Raw genomic sequence first — 21152 nt, forward strand, 5'->3', positions numbered from 1 at the left:
AAAAATAGGATGTGAAAAGAATAATATTCCTAGAAAGACAAATAAATGAATAATATCCATCCTTTCCCAACTTCTGCAGCACTTCAAACAGTAACTTTCTAAACACAGACTAAAAATTTGTTTCCTAATACCCAGTTTATATACAGTGGAATCCCATCTTGGAGAGGTTAGGTTCAAAACAGTATAAATGGCAAAAAAAAAAAAAAAAAAAAGAAAGAAAGAAAAAGAAAAGAAAAAAAAAATCACATTTAGTCAAACTTACCTTCAAGAGCCTATGGACAAATACCTCATTGAAGAAAGATGCACAATCCCAGAATCGGGAAAGATGGCTGCTACTTCAGTTGAGCTTGTATTGAAGCACCATATTGTGTAAATCTTTAAACATGAGAATTATACTAGTGCAGTGAGATGCACCATAAAAGCCAAGTGAGAAATTGAGAGAGAATAAGGGAATAGCAGATTTACTTCTCCTTTCTCAAACTCCCTAGAACTTATATTGGCATAAGGCAGCATGTGTTTTGAAAGAATATATATAGTAGATTCCCATTGTTCACACATATAATTTGTAGGAAATTCAGTAAGTTAGAGTTAAATTGGGATACCCTGTAACTTGCTCAACTCCATGTAAAGATTTATCTTTTTTATAAAAAGATCCTCTGCATCTTCATTTATACCACTCAGAACTCCAGTCTCCATCTGGCCATCATTCTGATAAGTATATACTGACTATTAGTTTTTCATACAACCTTAATCTTCACATACAAAAACAAAACTACAACAGGGACTTAGGATGTAATGCAACTTACCCTAGTTAATTTTTGTTTCTGGGCTGCTTTAGTAAAATTTAAATGGCTTTCTTAATCTCTGAATATTTGCCATTATAGTAATCTATTACAGATGCCAGAAAATGCTTTGGAGGACTCTAAGAGGAAACTAATTTTTTTTTTAAAGTTTATTTTTTTGAGAGAGAAAGAATGGCGAGTGGGGAGTGGCAGAAAGAGAGGGAGGGGCAGAAAGAGAGGGACTGCTCGGACTCATGCCTGAGTCACCCAGGCGCCCCAGTCTAGGAAGAATTTATAGTGTGGATTTCTCAAAATATAACCAAACACCTAAACACAAATGCAACAGAAGTTTAACTGAATGTAAGATATGTAGAGTACTTAGTACTTCATCAACCTAGGTTTTGTTAGTTTTTTGTTTTTGTTTTTTGTGGTTTTTTTGAGTTGATAACATTCTTGATGCTTCTGGAAATGCAAACCCACTGCAAGTAATTAGCAGGAGAATATCCCCCAAGTCCTGTTAATTCTACCTCCTATGTCTCTCAAATCCAAATACTTTTCTCCATCATGACAGTCACTGCCCTACTTAGGGCAGCAGTCTTTAAAAATACACATATCACTGGGGTGCCTGGGTGGCTCAGTCAGTTAAGCAACCAACTTCAGCTCAGGTCATGATCTCGTGGTTTGTGAGTTTGAGCCCCGTGTCAGGCTCTGCGCTGACAGTTCAGAGCCTGGAGCCCATTTTGGATTCTGTGTCTTCCTCTCTCTCTCTGCCCCTCCCTTGCTCGTGCTCTGTCCCTCTTTCCTTCAAAAATAAACATTAAACACACACACACACACACACACACACACACACAAACACACATATCACTGGCTGTACCTGAAGATTTTCTAAACAGTATGAGTGACAAATAATTTTATAGAGACACTTTCTAGATTCTCAAAACATACTGCTTCCTTACACCTGAAGCTAATATAATACTGTATGTCAACTATACTAGAATTAAAAAAAAACTGCTTCCTAAAACTGATCTGCTAGAAATGATACCTTCAACCAGACATCAGTCATAAAAATTCTCATTTCCTATTTATCTTTCTCCTACTTCACAGAAGTACAGTTGTGGACCACCTTAAAGTACAAAACAGCTCTGGGTACCAAAAGGACAATTCAAGAATCTGGTGTGGTATTAAAAAGGAATTACTCCACTGATTAACCCAACCTGCTTGCAAGTTGTTCCCCTTCCTTTGCTTTTAACAAAATTTAAAAAATACTGTACTGGAGTTATCAGCTGACACATGATCACAAACATAATTTTTAAAGACAGAACATTATTTGATTTTTGGTACATAAACTCTGAAAGAGTTTAAAAAATGAGTGACAGTGCCACATAAAAATACTTCCATTTGCATCTACTTATTTATGTAAACAAGATTTTCAGCACCACTGCCTCGCCCTAATCTGTTGCTTAGGGAGGTATAAATTCCTGGTTTTCTTATCCCAGATTATCTTTTTTTCAAAAAAGTTAAAATATAACTTTCATGGGAAGTTATTAATCTGCTTAAAAATCTTACACAATTTCCCTCCACCATTACATTGTTTTAAAAGAAAAAAAATGCAAACACCTCAGGCTGGTGGTATTTCAAGGCTTCCCACCGCTAATTACAACATACTTCTCTTTCTACACTCCTACCCCACCCTCTCCGTGCCACCCACCCATGTTGCATGTGACACTACTCACCATATCCCAAACCACCTTGCCCTTTCACTCAAGAGGATTCCCTCTGCCTGGATGGCCCTTTCTATCTTTCTTCTTTGCCTGAGACACACCACAAAGCCATGTTCTCTGAGCAGCCTTCTGGAATCCCCAGATAGAATTAATGGCACTATTCACTTTTTGACAATTGTTAATGGAGCATCCGTGCTAATTTCTAGAGATACAAAGATGAACAAGACAAGGGACTGTCATAGTCTTGTGAGGACAGAAATATTATCTGATAAATTACCATACACTGTTTATACTTCTAACAAGAAGTTACAAGAACACAAGAACAGATGGCTTGTTAGAAGGAAGGAATAGAAAATAGGACACTGACAAACAGGTTGAAGTTTGCCAGGAAGAATTTAACACTATTAAATAGTATAGCTAAGACTCAATCCCAGGTTTGAGATCAAGCTAAGGACAGTGGTTAAGAATGTAGGCTCTCGGAGCACCTGGTGGCTCAGTCGGTTGGGTGTCAAACTCTTTTATTTTTTTTTTAAGTTCATTTATTTAGAAAGTGTGAGCAGGGGAGGGGCAGAGAGAGAGGGAGAATCCAAAGCAGGTTCCACACTGTCAGTGCAGAGCCCCGATGTGGGGCTTGAACTCACAAAACTGTGAGATCATGACCTACGCCAAAATCAAGAGCCAGATGCTCAACCAACTAAGCTACCTAGGCACTCCTGATTTCTGACTCTTTGATTTTGGCTGAGGTCATGCTCAGCATGGAGCCTGCTTAAGATTTTCCTTCTGCCCTTCTCCCCCGCTCTCTCTCTCTAAAATCAATGAATGAATGAATGAATGAATGAATGAGGGCTCTAGGTTTATACCACCTAGTTCAAATCCCAGCTCTAGCACTTACAAATTTACAGAACATACTTAACTTTCCTAAGCTTCTTTTTACTCAAATGTATAATGGGAATTACAATAGTGCTAACATCTCAAAACAACGTAATATTGTCATATTAAATGAAACAATGCACATACAATATGTAGCCTAGGACCTTGTTTATAAGTAACCATTATCTATATAAATGTTAGCTTCTTTTATTATCATTTATAGCTATTATGATATACTGTCTTTTCTGAAACACTAACATTTTCTGTTATATAAATAATTTTTGAACCTCAATTTCCTAGTTTGCAAAATGGGGAGATTAACTGCCTTACTAATGTAATAAGTCTTGCATTATGTCAGGCACATAATAAATACATGAAAATATCTGTTCTTAGGGCATCTGGGTGCCTCAAAGTTTGACTCTTGATTTCAGCTCAGGTCATGATTTCCTGAGGGTCGTGGGATTGAGCCCCGTTTTGAGCTCTGTGCTGAGAGAGGGGGAGCCTGCCTGGGATTCTGTCTCCCTCTCTCGGCCCATTCCCTGCTTGCACACATGCACATGCTCTCTCTCTCTCTAAAAATAAATAAATAAACCTTAAAAAAAATAAAGAAAACATCTGTTCTTTACCCAAGTTAAATCAAGATACTTACATATACACATTATCTCCATTTGGCAGGTAAGGGCAGTAATCAAGGGTTAAGATAAACCACCTCCTATGACAGTGGTTCTCGACCCTGGAAGAACTCTAAAAAATTCTGATGCCTGGGTTCTGTGCCCATGGATTCTGATTTCATAGGTCTGGAGGTGCAGACATATTAAATGCTGCCTAGATGACTCTAAAATGCTGGCAGGGTTGAGAACCAGGCCCTAAGGTCTAAGACAACAAAATGAGTCATTAGACAGTAGCCTTAACATTGATGCACACTCAAACAAAAAAAAGCAACCACAAGCTAAGCTCTTTAGAAAGAGTAAGAAAGAGCTTAACTGATTTTCATGTTTTAAAAGATCTGAAATTATCAGCTAAATCAAACTTTGAAAAATATCTTTGGGAACAATTCAGGCATATTCTTTTAAACTTTAAAGGGTTACCTGGACTGAAAACAACTAATTTTCCTCTCTTAAAATTTCTCCAGAGTTTTACACGTTCACCGAGGAGTACATTTTTAGAAAGCAAAATCTTTCATTGGCCGTTCTCAAGGAATAACTGAGCTGGTTTTTCAGAGCTGAAAACTGTCATCCCTTCACTAGGACAGTGTTAAAATTAGGTAGGGAGTTTGTAAAATGTCAATGCCCAAAGCCACACCCTAGTGTAGTGCCTTGGGCTCATTTGTTTTTCTTAAAAACAGCTTTATTAAGGTTTAATTCAGACACAAAATACAACAAATAAGTTTTGCCAAATATATGCACTTGTATATATGACAAATATATAACCACCACCACAATCATATAGAACATGCCCATCACCCCAAGGTTTCCTTTTGCTCCTATGTAATTTTCCTCACCATGGAAACTACTGATCCAGATTTCATTTAAATGGAATCATGAAGTATGAGTCTTTAGTGTCTAAATTCTCTCATTAGTATAATTGTGTGAAATCCATCCATATTGTTGCTTGTATCAGTAAGTCTGTTTCTTTTCATTGCTGAACAGTATTCCACTGAATGGATGGATATCTCACAAGTAGTTTATCCATTCACTAGTTGAAAGATATATGGGTTGTTTCTAGGTTTTAGCTATTATGAATAAAGCAGTTATGAACATCTGAGTTCAAGTCTGTGTGTGAACATAGATCTTCACTCTTAAGTAACTAGGAAGGAACTGACAGACCAGCTTGCAGGTGTATGTCTAACTTCATAAACCGCCAACTGTTTCTCAAAGTAGCTGAAACATGCTGCACTCTTACTAGCAGTGCCTAAGAGCTACAGTTTCACCACACTTTCTCCAACACTTGGTATTGCCAGTGTTTCTAACTGCAGCCATTGTAGAGGGTGTGTAGTGGTATTTAGTTTGGTTCACTGTAGCTTTAATTTGCATTTCCCTAGTGACTAATAATGTTAAGCATCTTCTCATGTGCTTATTTGCAATTCATGGACCTAACTGGTGAAGTGTGTTCAAATTTTTTTTTCTCAAGCTGTCTGCCTCCTTACTAATTTAGCGAAAATTCTTCCTAATCTACGCTTGCCTTGTCATTTTCTTTACAGTGTCTTTGAAGAAGAAAAGTTTAATGAAATTCAGTCTGTCAATTTTTTCTTTTAAGCTTCATGTTTTTATATACTCTATATATTTTTTTTTCCTAATCCCAGGACACAAAGATTTTCTCCTGTATTTTTCTCCAGAAGTTGTATAGTTTAGGTTTTACATTAGGTCTATAATACATTTCAAGTGAATTTTTGTGTAAAGTAAGGGTAGAAAGTACATGAACATTAGCTTTGTACCTTTACTTTACCATACATAAAATTTTTCCTGGATTTATTCCTAACTTTTAGGTAGGGCAAATCTGATTACTGTTGCTCTACCTTGGCCAGCAGTGGAAGTCTGCTATTTGTTATTGTAAGCTCCACAGGTGATGGATATTCAACTGTTAGAGCATATTTGTTGAAAACACTATCCTTTTCCACCGAATTACCTTGGCACCTTTGTCAAACAATATATGTGGATCTATATTCTATTGATTTATATTTCTATACTTAACATCAGCACCACACTGTCCTGAATACTATAGCCTTAGTTTAAATCTTCCAACATTAGTCTTAAAAAAAAAACAACAGGGGCGCCTGGGTGGCGCAGTCGGTTAAGCGTCCGACTTCAGCCAGGTCACGATCTCGCGGTCCGTGAGTTCGAGCCCCGCGTCAGGCTCTGTGCTGATGGCTCGGAGCCTGGAGCCTGTTTCCGATTCTGTGTCTCCCTCTCTCTCTGCCCCTCCCCCGTTCATGCTCTGTCTCTCTCTGTCTCAAAAACAAAATAAAAAGCGTTGAAAAAAAATTAAAAAAAAAAAAAAAAAAAAACAACAGTTTTGATTCTACTAGATCTCTTACATTTCTATGTAACTATCAGAATCCCCTTGTCAATTTCCCTAAGAAGGGCTGGTGGAATTTTTATTGGAATTGCATTAAATTTCCAGCTCAATTTGGGGAAAGCCAGTCTTTAAACAATAATGATCAAAGAGCATAATGTATCTCTCAATTTATTTAAGGCCCTTATTAATTTCTTTTCATGTTTTATAGTTTTCATTATATAGGTCTTACATATATTTTATTAAAGTTATCCTTAAGTATTTCATATTTTTGATGTTACTACAAAAGGTACAGTTTTGTAAATCTCAATCTCCAAGTATGTGTTGCTAGTATATAAAAATCCAATTAATTTTTCACATTGACTTTGTAGCCTATAATCTTGCTAATAAGCTTGCCTTTTAGTTATAGCAGCTTTTTTTGTAGATTGCCTTGGGGATTTTCTACACATAAGATCGTATCTGCAAATGAAGATTATTTCATACTGTCCCACATATCTGTTGCTCTGTTTTTGGTTTTTCTCCATGTCTCATTTTGGATAGTTTCTATTGTCATATCATCAAAGTTGCTGATTTTTTCTTCTGAAGTACCTCAGATACTGTGATTTTTCATCTCTAAGAAATTCTATATGGGTTTCTCTCTTTTTGTAAAGATATTCTACTTCTATCTCATGTTTTTGTTTTCTTTTACTTTCCTGGACATATGTGGCGTTTGTAATATTTTTTGTAATAGCTATATAACATCCTTTGTTAATTCCTCCAGCTCAGTCATTTTAGGTTTCTACTGACTGACTTTTTAGTTACGACTTACATTTTCCCGCCCCCCCCCCCTTTTTTTTTTTTAACATATTTTGTAATTTTTGATTGGATGCTGACACTGTGAATCTTACTTTTTGGTGCACTGGATTTTTTTGCTTTTTTGAACAATGTTGGATTTTGTTCTGGAGATCAATTAAGTTACGTGAAGTCAGTTGGATTGCTTTCAAGGTCTGCATTCAAGCATTTATTGGGGCAATCCACAGCAACCTTTAGTCTAGGGCTAATTTGGACCCATCACCAAGAGGACAGAGTTTTGAGGCCTCTTCTCTATGCCTTGTGTATTACATGGTCTATTCTGGCTGGTTCAGGAGCATGAACTGTTCCCAAGCTTGTTATTTTGAATGATTTTTTTGCATACTTCTTTTTGGTTGTTCTTTCTCCAATCTCGGGTAGTTTCTTCACACACATGCACAGATCAATATTCAATCCCAAAATCTTAAGGGGACCCTTCTGCAGATCTCCGGGGCTCTGTCCTCTGCTTTGTGTAACTACTTTTTCTCTGTGGCCTCCTAAGACTCTGATCTCTATCTTGTCTATGCAGTGAGATCTCCAGGTTCTGTATGGGTTCCACCTCCTTGCACTATGACCCAGAAACTTCCCCAAGTAAAGCAAGCTAGGACAATCAAAGGTTTACCTTGTTTGAGTTCCTTCTCATAGTCTACCAATGCCTATTATCCAATGTCTGAAAATCATTATTTTTTATCTTTTTTTTTTCTGGATTCATTCTTGTTTTAGGAGGGTAGGTAAATCTGATTACTGTTGCTTTATCTTGGCCAAATTGGAAGTCCATTATTTGTTAATGTCAGCTCCCCAGGTGATTCTAATGTGGTCAGTTTTTAAAACCAGTGAGTCAGTAGCTTTGATTTCCTTAACAGAAAATTTCAAGATAGCACACATTTTTTCTGAGCTAATAAGTCTTGGTGAGATTTGGAAGTCTGTGTCCCAGAAGTGTCATGTCACTATTACCTAATATGTTTAGAGGAACTTTTTAGTAAAAGAAATGCCAAATACTACTTTGCAAAGAAACTAAGAAATCATTATTGTTTGGAAAAAAGTTTCATATGGAGATGCTTAAACTAAAATATCTGATAGAAGATACCACAAAAGAGTGCTTCAAAGCATGGGGGTAGGAATAACGAATAATTTAGAAAAACTATCCTCTTCCTGAGGCATTCCACTAAAGCCCTATTTTTTAAATTTTCGTCTTACTGAAGAAACCACTCATAAAAAAGCATGTTCAGTAAGAACAATAAATAAAAAATATAAAATCAAATAGTCACAGAATTTTACTAGTGTGACTTTCAAAAATCATGAGCCTTGTAAACTAAATTAATAAGAACGTTGCACAGATTATTACAAGCAAAACTTTACCTATCAGTAGAAAGTAAGATTCTCTTCAGTACCAGTAAATTCCATTTCTATGTAGAGGTTTCTTCCCATCCCTCTAGATATCCCTCTGAAACTTACCCTTTTCCAAGTAAGACCTTGGAGCCCACGGTGGGTCTTCTTCAGCATAAGGATCACTATACTCGACCACAGCTGCTTCTTCCTCTTCATAATCTTCTGGAGGAGGAGGTGGAGGGGGGGATTCATCAAAGACTGGTTCTTCCACAGGTGGTGGTGGAGGTGGTGTATCTGAAACTAAGAATGTATCAGGCTGATAACAAAACTACATGTTATGTGAAGTTCAATATTTCCTATCCAAGCTTCTACGTACATGGTATATAAATCTAGACTTGAAAATAATGCTCTTTCAAAAAATGAGTAAGGGAAGGCTCTCCACCAACTATAATGTTTCAAATCTCCAAGCACAACTTTCTCCTCTCTTTGGGTCAGGGCTGATGGGTGTTAAAGTTTAGCTAAAACAATTATTATTAGAGCCTCCTGGAACCTATTTATACTAATACATCAACCTCTTTTTCAAAGAAAGAAAGAAATACAATATAGTTTGGCTTTACATTATATCCAATGAGTGGTGGTTATCAGAAATATTACTAATTTGGACATTTATAACCATATTTAATTTATAATAAATTAGAATGCACCAGTGAATAATCAAATATTGTAATCTACATTTCTCTCAATTTTTTAATAGCATTTTACCAAATTTAATGGAATGGAAATCACAAGACTGGATAACTTCATCCATGAAGATGCTTGTGTTTGCTATTTTTTATATATAGAAAGAATTTTAACAATTCAGACTAATATAGGATCCAGAATTTCTTTAAGCTAAATACCCAAGAGTGATTTAAAAATCTCTCCTTGTAGAGATCTGCTTCCACTGCTCAGGTATCGGCATATAATAACATCTAAAAGATTATCTCCAAACTCTGGGAACTCAAAGCTTTCAAAATACTTGGTACATAAATAAGCACAGCTCAGCAAAAACTGAGTAAAGCTGCATTTATCAGCTATGCAATTTTATGTATTAATTTTTATTATGAGGTATTAGTACTGTTTCTGTGAAATCCTCTAAGCAATCTTGTTTATTTTCTATCTTTCATATAAGCCTACTGATTCAATCAAATGGATTTGAGAAGACTGCTGATGTCTGGTGAGGATAAGCCACATCATTAGCCACAGGATAATGATAATATCATTATCATATTCTGTCCTATTCCAATATTCTTCCACCTGCTGCCACTCTACCTCCCAACCTATCTGCTTTATGCACTTCAAAACTTTCCTCATTAAAAGTAATTCTTGGGGGTGCCTGAGCAGCTCAGTCAGTTAAGGGTTCTACTCTTGATTATGACTCAAGTCATCTCACAGTTCATGAATTTAAGCCCCATGCTGGGCTCCACACTGATGGTGCAGAGCCTGCTTGGGATTCTCTCTCCTTTCTCTCTGCCCCTCCTGCACTTGCACACTCTCTCTCAGGAATAAACTTTAAAAATCCTTAGAGTTTAAAAAAAAGAAAAAAGTAATTCTTTAGGGGGGCCGCCAGGGTGGCTCAGTTGGTTGAACGTCCAACTCTTGATTTCAGCTCAGGTCATGATCCCAGGGTTGTGAGATCGAGCCCTGCATCAAGCTCCAAGCTGAGCATGGAACATGCTTAAGATTCTCTCTGTGTGTCCCTCTGACCCTCTCCCTCACTCTCTCTCTAGAAACAACAACAAAAAAAAATTCTTTTAGTACTAATGGGTTTTTTAAATAAACAAAAAATATAGAAATGTGATTTAGCATATATTTTATGAGAAATTGCATATGGTTGGGGTAAGAATCAACAATATAAACAACATAACCTATTTGCATTTACAAGGTAAAGAAACTGACTTTAAACAATTACACAAAACAAAGATCCAAAGGAATACTGTCTTTCAAAACAATCACCTTGAGAAATTACACTACAAAATTACTCAAAGATTCTGCCATTGCTCATTTTTTACCTTTTCTTACAATGCCTCAGAGCTAATGAGAGTAACATAAGCTACCATTTTTTACTTAAAATGTTCTAATTACTCAGCTAGCACTTTATTTCATTTAATCTTTACCTTGGGAGGTGGTGTTTTTAAGCCTCATTTTATGGATGTGGAAACTGGCTTTCCAAGATTAAGTACTACTATACTAAATAAGTGGAAAGCAAGAATTTGAACTTCAATGCCTATGATCTTAAAAGAAACACTATGGGAAGAGATCAATTTGATAACTTTGAAGTCATGGTTCATTATTACTCATTCAACAAAGATCAACTGAAAGCTTACTATGGCTAGTTACTATGCTCAGCACTAGGATAGAGCAGTAGGCTTAAGTCATAGAGACACAGACAACCAAATTATCACTTATATAATCAAGTGTGGTAAGTGCTTTAAGTCATTATGGAGAACAGAGGAATAAACCAAAACTCTTACGTGGGTCAGGAAAGGCTTCCTGAATCTGAAGGATAAGTAAGAGTTAATGGCCAGAGGGTAGGATGGAGTGAGGGTGGATATTTCATGTTGGATGTAAAGGGGAGAAAAAAAAAAAGATAAAGTAGGAACTCTTCAAAGAACTAGCCAAAGTTCAGCAGGAAGAGGCATGAGGAAGCTGAAGAGGATTAAGCAGGAAGGGCCTTCAACAGTTTGAATTCTATCCAAAGAGTAATGGGGTGCCATAGAAGGATTTTAAGAAGAATAATAGAATCATAGCTGCACTAATTAGCCCAGGATACCTGGTTCCAAATAATTCCAGACTGTTTCCAAACATCAATCTTATTACAGACTAAGTAAGTATCTGCTAACCACAGAATATTTTCAAACTAATATACCTGAAAACTATGAAGATAATTCCAAAGACAGGTATGTATCTTTCCAAGGTGAATGTTTTGAAAAAAACAACATTCATTTGAATGTAGAAGTCCTGCTATGTCTGTAAAATCAGCCACAGCTCACCTCATATACAAAGTTTTCTTATTTTTATACATTTTTAGGTGAGAAATGTATATTACTATTGAAAGAAGAAAAGACTATTCCAAAAAGCAATCACACTATGATAAACACTGGAGCTGCTCATGGTTTACCTTCCAATAAACAGAAGTTAAACAGACTATTTTCAGAAGCTAGCAAACAGAGGTGCAAAGGCACCTGAAAGAGATACTGAGCCCTCAGGCAAGTAAGACTGGATTATAGCCAGTTAAAATACAACAAAGAAATGTGTTCATAAAAAGGGGGCATTTAGTTAGCTATAGAAGCACAAAAAAACAAAAACAAAAAAACAAAAAATACCAGGACTGTGTCAGATGCTTCTCTAAGTGCTGGGGAAACAGCCAGCCAACAGAACAACCAAAAATTCCTGCTCTCGTAAGAGCTTACATTCTAGAATTGGCAATGCACATTTCCAAAGAAGTAGGAGTCCTAAGCAACAGAGTGCCAGTATTTCTACCCCACTGGTGAGACCATCCCTGTTATGAGATGCATACACTGGGCTCCTTCATACTGATGGCATTAAAACTTTCATTAATGTAATGCCTCTCGTTCAGATTCCATGCCCATCATGCAACCTTACAATTGTGATGTGGGCTCCTTGTGTAGACTGCTGACAAAAAGAGAATTCAGCTATCATACAGACTATGTTCATTGGTCTCTTTACCAGCAATTCCTCACTGAATATTGATATAGGCCTCCTGCTTTGTAGACATCAGTCTCCTGAGCTTCCTTAATGCTTCCCTAGGAGAAGACTGAATGTGTCAATAAAATTATTTGATCCTGCATTGCTCAACACGAGACCATAGGCCAGTATAAATTCACTGCCAATCTATGAGGTCTCCTGGGAGACAGACTGATAATTTTGCTTCCCTGTGACCTACCATGGCATGGCCATTTTTACACCTAGAATCCCAAGACTGGGGAAGATTCTCAAGCCGGCCATAACACCCTACAACTCCAGTGACAGAAAACTAGGCTACTACTTGCTTGAGCAACTCAGAGAAAAAGATGGGATATCTGATGACTAAAGAGCATCTCCTTGGTTAGAAATGGTTTTTGTTCTTATATGTGCTTTACTTTACTTTTGTATTATCTTCACTACCAGATTTAAGGTACCTGAAAGTAGAGAACTTCATCTTATTTTATCATTCACACTAGCTGCTCACACAGTGACTTGTTCATAATATTCAAATATTTGAAGTATTAGCGATATGAATGACTATTCAGCCAATCATATATAAATGACATTTTATGCCTATAATCTGATCTACAGCATAAAGAAGACATAAACTTACTATTTTCTTGGACTCGGGCCACAAATCCCATTAAAGGTAACTGAGGAGTTACCTGTAGGATGGAGGGAGGAGGAGGAGCAAGAGATACTGCAAAAACAAAAAAGGTGTGGAGGATAAGGGGTAAGGGCAAGTTACATTAAAAGGAAAGGATAATACAATAAAACAAACATATAAGGAGGGAAACCACTATGTACAAATATTTTATAAGCTATCTTAAAGATCCTCGTTTAAGGGATAATACATTAACACAAAAAATACAAAGTATTAGGGGGAGTTTTAAGAATGTTTCAAAACTTGCAACAGGAAGCATTTATTATATACAGATCTACTCTAACATGTAATGGCAAACTGATCTGGTCATATCGCTAACATGTCTTCTCAAAGAAAGAATATCTTCAGATTATCATGAATAATTTGGTTTTCAGGATTTTAAAGGTTACAAGTTTAATGTTCATCAATACAAGAAAAAAAAACATCACATCCCAACATCCTAAATTTATACTTTTCATTGCTTCATTAACAGACAAAGTAAGTAGTTCTTCATTCATTAACTAAACAAGTATTTACTGACTTTCTAGTAAGCAGTAAGCACTTTGCTAGGAGACGAGTATCAAAACCATTCTAACAGGTCTGAGTCATTATAATTTTTCATAATCCCAACTCATACAAAAAAAAAAAAAAAAACACTGGCCTCATTCAAATCATTCTCTCCACCCAAGGTGTCTTTCCTTCCATCTCAAACACTGGTACAGCGCCTAGCACTAGTCAGCATTCAACAAACATTTAACGTATATAAATAAACCAGATACATGCCCAACAATTGCCCAAGATTAATTCTACAGTTATAGTTTCCTTCAGAAGGGGTATTAAGTGTGGTATACATCTTTTTATAAAAAGAGAACACCTTTATTAACTCCAAATTACAGTTAAGACCAATACAACTAAGAAGATGAATAAGAGTCACTACCCTCAAAGAGATCACATTGTACGTGGGAATATAAAACAAAATAATAACCTTAACCCAACAATGTTTATGCAAGAGGCAGCAGTAGTGATGGTGCAGTGTGATGGTGGTGGGGGTACAGGGTGGGGTAGTGGTAAGGAAGGCCACATAGAAATTACCTCTGAACAGGCACTAGAAGAAAAAGGAGTTCAATACACAGACAAGAATGAGAATCAAAAGAAGCTGAAAACCAAGTGACGGGCAAAGGCTTAGAGGTATAAAACAGCATGACCAGTTCACAGGACTGGACAGGTTTCTATATGACTAGCATAAAATGGCCCAGGGAGAACATACAAACCTGGAAAAGTAAAGTGTTTGGATATGAAATAGGAAAGTACCTTAGGTGAAAGATTGCTTAGTGGAAAGAGACTGGACTTTAAAGTCATTCAACGTCAAATATCTGATTTACCATTTCCTTGTTGTTGGAACACCAAGTAAAAACTTCTCTGAGCCTAATCCATAAATGTAATGAAAAAGAGTGGTTTACTTTACAGAATGACTGCAAGGATTAAAAAAATCAAAAAACTAATGCACGTAGAGAACCTAATGCAGGACCTGGCACAAAAAAAAAAAAAAAAAAAAAAAAAAAAAAAAAATCAAGGCTGCATAAACAAAAGAAAAGGAGAGAACTTAGTGAAAAAAGTGCCACTTGGTACTTCTGGGTAACTAAGGAACATATATAATGCAGACAAGACCTAAGTTATTAATCCTGAAGAATATCTAGATATAAGGGACAGAGCAGAATAACCCTAGAAATGGGTACCTTTTCTTTTTATAAAAGACACCTGTTGATTAGATTTTTCCCTGAAGTCATACTTCTTGATAGTAAACCCTTAAGTTGTATGTCTCCCACTTGCAAAGACTTGGAACAATTTGATACGGTCACAATACCCTATGTTTCCAAACTTAGGAGAAGATGACATAATGAACACAGAAATAGCAGAGACAAAGCTGATAAAAGAGAAAGAACAGCAGGCAGCAACTGGCACTTCTAGAAAAATAGAAATCAGGTATATGTTCATATCAAATAAGATGAAATGTTCATCTTCTGTTAGCACCAGTCCCAACCTCTCCTAGAACGGAAAAGCAGGAAATTTCCCACTTCAGATATTGTTTCTCATCCAAATTGAAAAAAAAAAAATGAACTTCTGGTACTAAACAAGAATGATTAGGTGTTTAACTCAGAACACTGCTTTTGTAAGTAGAGTTTATTATTTTTTAAGATGAGTATTTTTTAATTTTTTTGCTAGTTCTGAAAGTGAAAATCTGAAACCATATTGGTTTTAAGAAGTCCAGTGACAGCACCTCAGGTAAAAACCAATCCCAAATCTTTCTAAAACAGAATTACTTTACAGCAAAACCAGTTAGATTTTTTTCAAAGCCCATCCATGTTAAAAAAAAAATTCAGTTCCAAATGGAGTTTACAAAGGCGACCCCAAATGCTACCCCCCACCCAGGGAAAACTTTTTAGGTGATGGTCTAAATTAATTCAGATACCACAGCATTTTCTTTCTGGACCAAATTAAGAATTCATCTGACCAGAACTCTTTTTTTTTTAATATGAAATTTATTGTCAAATTGGTTTCCATACAACACCCAGTCCTCATCCCAACAGGTGCCCTACTCAATACCCATCACCCTCCCACCACCCCATCAACCCTCAATTTGTTCTTAGTTTTTAAGAGTCTCTTATGTTTTGGCTCCCTCATTCTCTAACCTTTTTTTTTCCCTCCCCTCCCCCATGGTCTTCTGTTAAGTTTCTCAGGATCCACATAAGAGTGAAACCATATGGTATCTGTCTTTCTCTGTATGACTTATTTCACTTAGCATAACACTCTCCAGTTCCAACCACATTGCTACAAAAGGCCATATTTCACCCTTTCTCATTGCCAAGTAGCATTCCATTGTACATACAAACCACAATTTCTTTGTCCATTCATCAGTTGATGGACATTTAGGCTCTTTCCATCATTTGGCTATTGTTGAGAGTGCTGCTATAAACATTGGGGTACAAGTGCTCCTATGCATCAGCACTCCTGTATCCCTTAGGTAAATTCCTAGCAGTGCTACTGCTGCGTCATAGGGTAGATCTATTTTTAACTTTTTGAGGAACCTCCACACTGTTTTCTGGAGCAGCTGCACCAGTTTGCATTCCCACCAACAGTGCAAGAGGGTTCCCGTTTCTCCACATCCTCGCCAGCATCTCTAGTCTCCTGATTTGTTCATTTTAGCCCTTCTAACTGGAGTTAGGTGGTATCTGAGTGTGGTTTTGAATTGTATTTCCCTGACGAGGAGTGACGTTGAGCATCTTCTCACTGCTGGCCATCTGGATGTCTTCTTTAGACAGGTGTCTATTCATGTCTTCTTCCCATTTCTTCACTGGATTGTTTCTCGGGTGTGGAGTTTGGTGAGTTCTTCATAGATTTTGAATACTAGCCCTTTGTCCAATATGTCATTTGCAAATATCTTTTCCCATCCTGTTGGTTGCCTTTTAGTTTTCTTGTTTGTTTCCTTTGCTGTGCAGAAGCTTTTTATCTTCATGAGGTCCCAATAGTTCATTTTTGCTTTTATTCCTTTGCCTTTGGGGATGTGTCAAGTAAGAAATTGCTGCAGCTGAGGTCAGAGAGGTTTTCTCCTGCTTTCTCCTCTAGGGTTTTGACGGTTTCCTGTCTCACATTCAGGTCCTTTATCCATTTCGAGTTTATTTTTGTGAATGGTGTAAGAAAGTGGTCTAGTTTCATCCATCTGCATGTTGCTGTCCAGTTCTCCCAGCACCATTTGTTAAAGAGACTGTCTTTTTTCCATTGGATATTCTTTCCTGCTTTGTCAAAGATTAGTTGGCCATACTTTTATGGGTCTAATTCTAGGGTTTCTCTTCTATTCCATTGGTTGATGTGTCTGTTTTTGTGCCAATACCATGCTGTCTTGATGATTACAGCTTTGTAGTAGAGGCTAAAGTCTGGGATTGTGACGCCTCCTGCTTTGGTCTTCTTCAAAATTACTTTGGCTATTCGGGGTCTTTTGTGATTCCATATGAATTTTAGGAGTGCTTGTTCTAGCTTCGAGAAGAATGCTGGTGCAATGTTGATTGGGATTGCATTGAATGTGTAGATTGCTTTGGGTAGTATTCACATTTTAACAATATTTCTTCTAATCCATGAGCATGGAATGTTTTTCCATTTCTTTATATCTTCTTCAATTTCCTTCATAAGCTTTCTATAGTTTTCAGCATACAGATCTTTTACATCTTTGGTTAGGCTTATTCCTAGGTATTTTATGCTTCTGGGTGCAACTGTGAATGGGATCAGTTTCTATATTTGTCTTTCTGTTGCTTATTAGTATGTAAGAATGCAACTGATTTCTGTACGTACATTGATTTTGTATCCTGCGACTTTGCTGAATTCATGTATCAGTTCTAGCAGACTTTTGGTGGAGTCTATTGGGTTTTCCATGTATAATATCATGTCATCTGCAAAAAGTGAAAGCTTGACTTGATCTTTGCCAATTTTGATGCCTTTGATTTCCTTTTGTTGTCTGACTGCTGATGCTAGCACTCCCAACACTATGTTAAACATTAGTGGTGAGAGTGGACATCCCTGTAGTGTTCCTGACCTCAGGGGGAAAGCTCTCAGTTTTTCCCCATTGAGGATGATATTTGCTGTGGGCTTTTTATAAATGGCTTTTATGATGTTTAAGTATGTTCCTTCTATCCCGACTTTCTCGAGGGTTTTTATTAAGAAAGGATGCTGAATTTTGTCAAATGCTTTTTCTGCATCGACTGACAGGATCATATGGTTCTTATCTTTTCTTTTATTAACGTGATGTATCACATTGACTGATTTGCGAATGCTGAACCAGCCCTGCAGCACAAGAATGAATCCCACTTGATCATGGTGAATAATTCTTTTTATATGCTGTTGAATTCAATTTGCTAGTATCTTATTGAGAATTTTTGCATCCATATTCATCAGGGATATTGGACTGTAGTTCTCTTTTCTGCTGGGTCTCTGTCTGGTTTAGGAATCAAAGTAATACTAGCTTCATAGAATGAGTCTGGAAGTTTTCCTTCCCTTTCTATTTTTTGGAACAGCTTGAGAAGGATAGGTATTATCTCTGCTTTAAATGTCTGGTAGAAGCCATCTGGTCCTGGACTCTATTTGTTGGGAGATTTTTGATAACCGATTCAATTTCTTCACTGGTTATGGGTCTGTTCAAGTTTTCTATTTCTTCCTGTTTGAGTTTTGGAAGTGTGTGGGCGCTTAGGAATTTGTCCATTTCCTCCAGGTTGTCCAGTTTGTTGGCATATAATTTTTCATAGTATTTCCTGGTAATTGCTTGTATTTCTGAGGGATTGGTTGTACTAATTCCATTTTCATTCATGATTTTATCTATTTGGGTCCTCTCCCTTTTCTTTTTGAGAAGCCTGGCTAGAGGTTTATCAATTTTGTTTATTTTTCCAAAAACCAACTCTTGGTTTCATTGATCTGCTCTACAGTTTTTTTTAGATTCTATATTGTTTATTTCTGCTCTGATCTTTATTATTTCTCTTCTTCTGCTGGGTTTGGGGTGTCTTTGCTGTTCTGCTTCTCTTTCCTTTAGGTGTGCTATTAGATTTTATATTTGGGATTTTGCTTGTTTCTTGAGATAGGCCTGGACTGCAATGAATTTTCCTCTCAGGACTGCCTTCGCTGCATCCCAAAGCGTTTGGATTGTTGTATTTTCATTTTCATTTATTTCCATGTATTTTTTAATTTCTTCTCTAATTGCCTGGTTGACCCATTCATTCTTTAGTAGGGTGTTCTTTAACCTCCATGCTTTTGGACGTTTTCCAGACTTTTTCCTGTGGTTGATTTCAAGTTTCACAGTATTGTGGTCTGAAAGTATGCATGGTATGATCTCAATTCTTTTACAGTTATGAAGGGCTGTTTTGTGACCCAGTATGTGATCGATCTTGGAGAATGTTCCATGTGCACTCGAGAATTAAGTATATTCTGTTGCTTTGGGATGCAGAGTTATAAATATATCTGTCAAGTCCATCTGGTCCAATGTATCATTCAGGGCCCTTGTTTCTTTATTGATCCTGTGTCTAAATGATCTATCCATTACTGTAAGTGGAGTATTTAGAGTCCCCTGCAATTACCACATTCTTATCAATAAGGTTGCTTATGTTTGTGATTGTTTTATATATTTGGGGGCTCCCGTATTCGGCACATAGACATTTATAATTGTTAGCTCTTCCTGATAGATAGACCCTGTAATTATTAAATAATGCCCTTCTTCATCTCTTGCTACAGGCTTTAATTTAAAGTCTACTTTGTCTGATATAAGTATGGCTACTCCAGCTTTCTTTTGACTTCTAGTAGCATGATAGATAGTTCTCCATCCCCTCACTTTCAATCTGAAGGTGTCCTCAGGTCTAAAATGAGTCTCTTGTAGACAGCAAATAGATGGGTCTTGTTTTTTTTTTTAATCCATTCTGATACCCTATGTCTTTTGGTTAGAGCATTTGGTCCATTTATATTCAGTGTTATTATTTAAAGATATGGGTTTAGAGTCATTGTGATGTCTGTAGGTTTCATGCTTGTAGTGATGTCTCTAGTACTTTGTGGTCCTTGCAACATTTCACTCACAGAATCCCCCATAGGATCTCTTGTAGGTCTGGTTTAGTGGTGATGAATTCCTTCAGTTTTTGTTTGGGAAGACCTTTATCTCTCCTCCTGTTCTGAATGACAGACTTGCTGGATAAAGGATTATTGGCTGCATATTTTTTTCTGTTCGTCACATTGAAGATTTCCTGCCATTCCTTTCTGGCCTGCCAAGTTTCAGTACATAGGTCTGTCACTAGTCTTACCAGTCTCCCTTTATATGTTAGAGCGTGTTTATCCCTAGCTGCTTTCAGAATTTTCTCTTTATCCTTGTATTTGCCAGTTTCACTATGATATGTCGTGTAGAAGATCAATTCAAGTTACGTCTGAAGGGAGCTCTCTGTGCCCCTTGGATTTCAATACCTTTTTCCTTCCCCAGATCAGGGAAGTTCTCAGCTATGATTTGTTCAAGTACACCTTCAGCCCCTTTCTCTCTCTCTTCATCTTCTGGAATTCCTATTATACGGATATTGTTTCATTTGATTGCATCACTTAGTTTTCTAATTCTCCCCTCATACTCCTGGATTTTTTTAGCTTTTTCTCAGCTTCCTCTTTTTCCATAATTTTATCTTCTAATTCACCTATTCTCTCCTCTGCCTCTTCAATCCAAGCTGTAGTTGCCTCCATTTTGCACCTCATTTATAGCATTTTTTAGCTCCTCATGACTATTTCTTAGTCCCTTGATCTCCATAGCAATAGATTCTCTGCTGTCCTCTATACTTTTCTCAAGCCCAGCGATTAATTTTATGACTATTATTCTAAATTCATGGTCCGCTATATTGCTTAAATCGTTTTTGATCAATTCGTTAGCTGTCGCTACTTCCTGGAGTTTCTTTTGAGGAGAATTCTTCCGTTTCATCATTTTGGATGGTTCCTGGGGTGGCGTGGAACTGCAGGGAACTTCCCCTGTGCTGTCTGGAGTAACTTGTGTTGGCGGGCGGGGCCGCAGTCAGACCCCATGTCTGTCCCTAGCCCACCGCTTGGGCCACAGTCAGACTGGTGTGTACCTTTTCTTCCCCTCTCCCAGGGGCAGGACTCACTGTGGAGTGGTGTGGCCCGTCTGGGCTACTTGCACACTGCTAGGGTTGTGGCGCTTCTTTGATGGGATCTGGCATATTAGCTGGGGTGGATCCGCAAGGTGCACAGGGGCAGGAGGGGCAGGCTCAGCTCACTTTGCCCTCGGTGGTCCCCTGCAGGAGGGGCCCTGCAGCACCAGGAGGGAGGCAGACCCATTGGAGGGATGGATCCACAGAAGCACAGCGTTGGGTGTTTGTGCAGTGCAAGCAAGTTCAGTGCCAGGAACTGGTTCCCTTTGGGATTTCAGCAGGGGGATGGGAGAGGGAGATGGCGCTGGCCAGCGTCTTTGTTCCCCGCCAAGCTGAGCTCTGTCTTCCGGGGCTCAACACCTCTCCTTTGCAGTGTCCTCTCGCCCTCCCACTCTCAGAGCAGAGCTATTGACTTATAACATTCCAGATGTTAAGTCCCGCTGGCTGTCAGAACTCACACAGTCTGGCCCCTCTGCTTTTGCAAGCCAGACTCGAGGGCTCTGCCTTGCCTGGTGGGCTGCCCCTCCACCGCCCCAGCTCCCTCTTGCCAGTC

The 21152-nt window shown here is 37.7% G+C and overlaps 1 protein-coding gene across 50 annotated transcripts in view; it reads right to left on the reverse strand.

Moving 5' to 3' along the window:
* Positions 1 to 21152, reverse strand: part of ABI2 (abl interactor 2) — a 122397-nt gene that overhangs the window by 4521 nt on the left and 96724 nt on the right. For 28 of the 50 annotated variants that reach the window (XM_053905943.1, XM_053905958.1, XM_019446308.2 and 25 more), the window contains 2 exons: positions 12906 to 12992; positions 8672 to 8845 (listed from right to left, as the gene is read on the reverse strand). In XM_053905943.1, the coding sequence (XP_053761918.1) occupies positions 8672 to 8845; positions 12906 to 12992 (261 nt within the window). The remainder of the gene's footprint in view (positions 1 to 8671; positions 8846 to 12905; positions 12993 to 21152) is intronic. The other 22 variants (XM_053906015.1, XM_053905984.1, XM_053905931.1 and 19 more) reach the window with 2 other exon arrangements.

This window comes from Panthera pardus, unplaced genomic scaffold (genome assembly GCF_024362965.1).
Source record: "Panthera pardus isolate Hobbes unplaced genomic scaffold, ASM2436296v1 HiC_scaffold_10, whole genome shotgun sequence".
Lineage (NCBI taxonomy): Eukaryota > Metazoa > Chordata > Mammalia > Carnivora > Felidae > Panthera > Panthera pardus.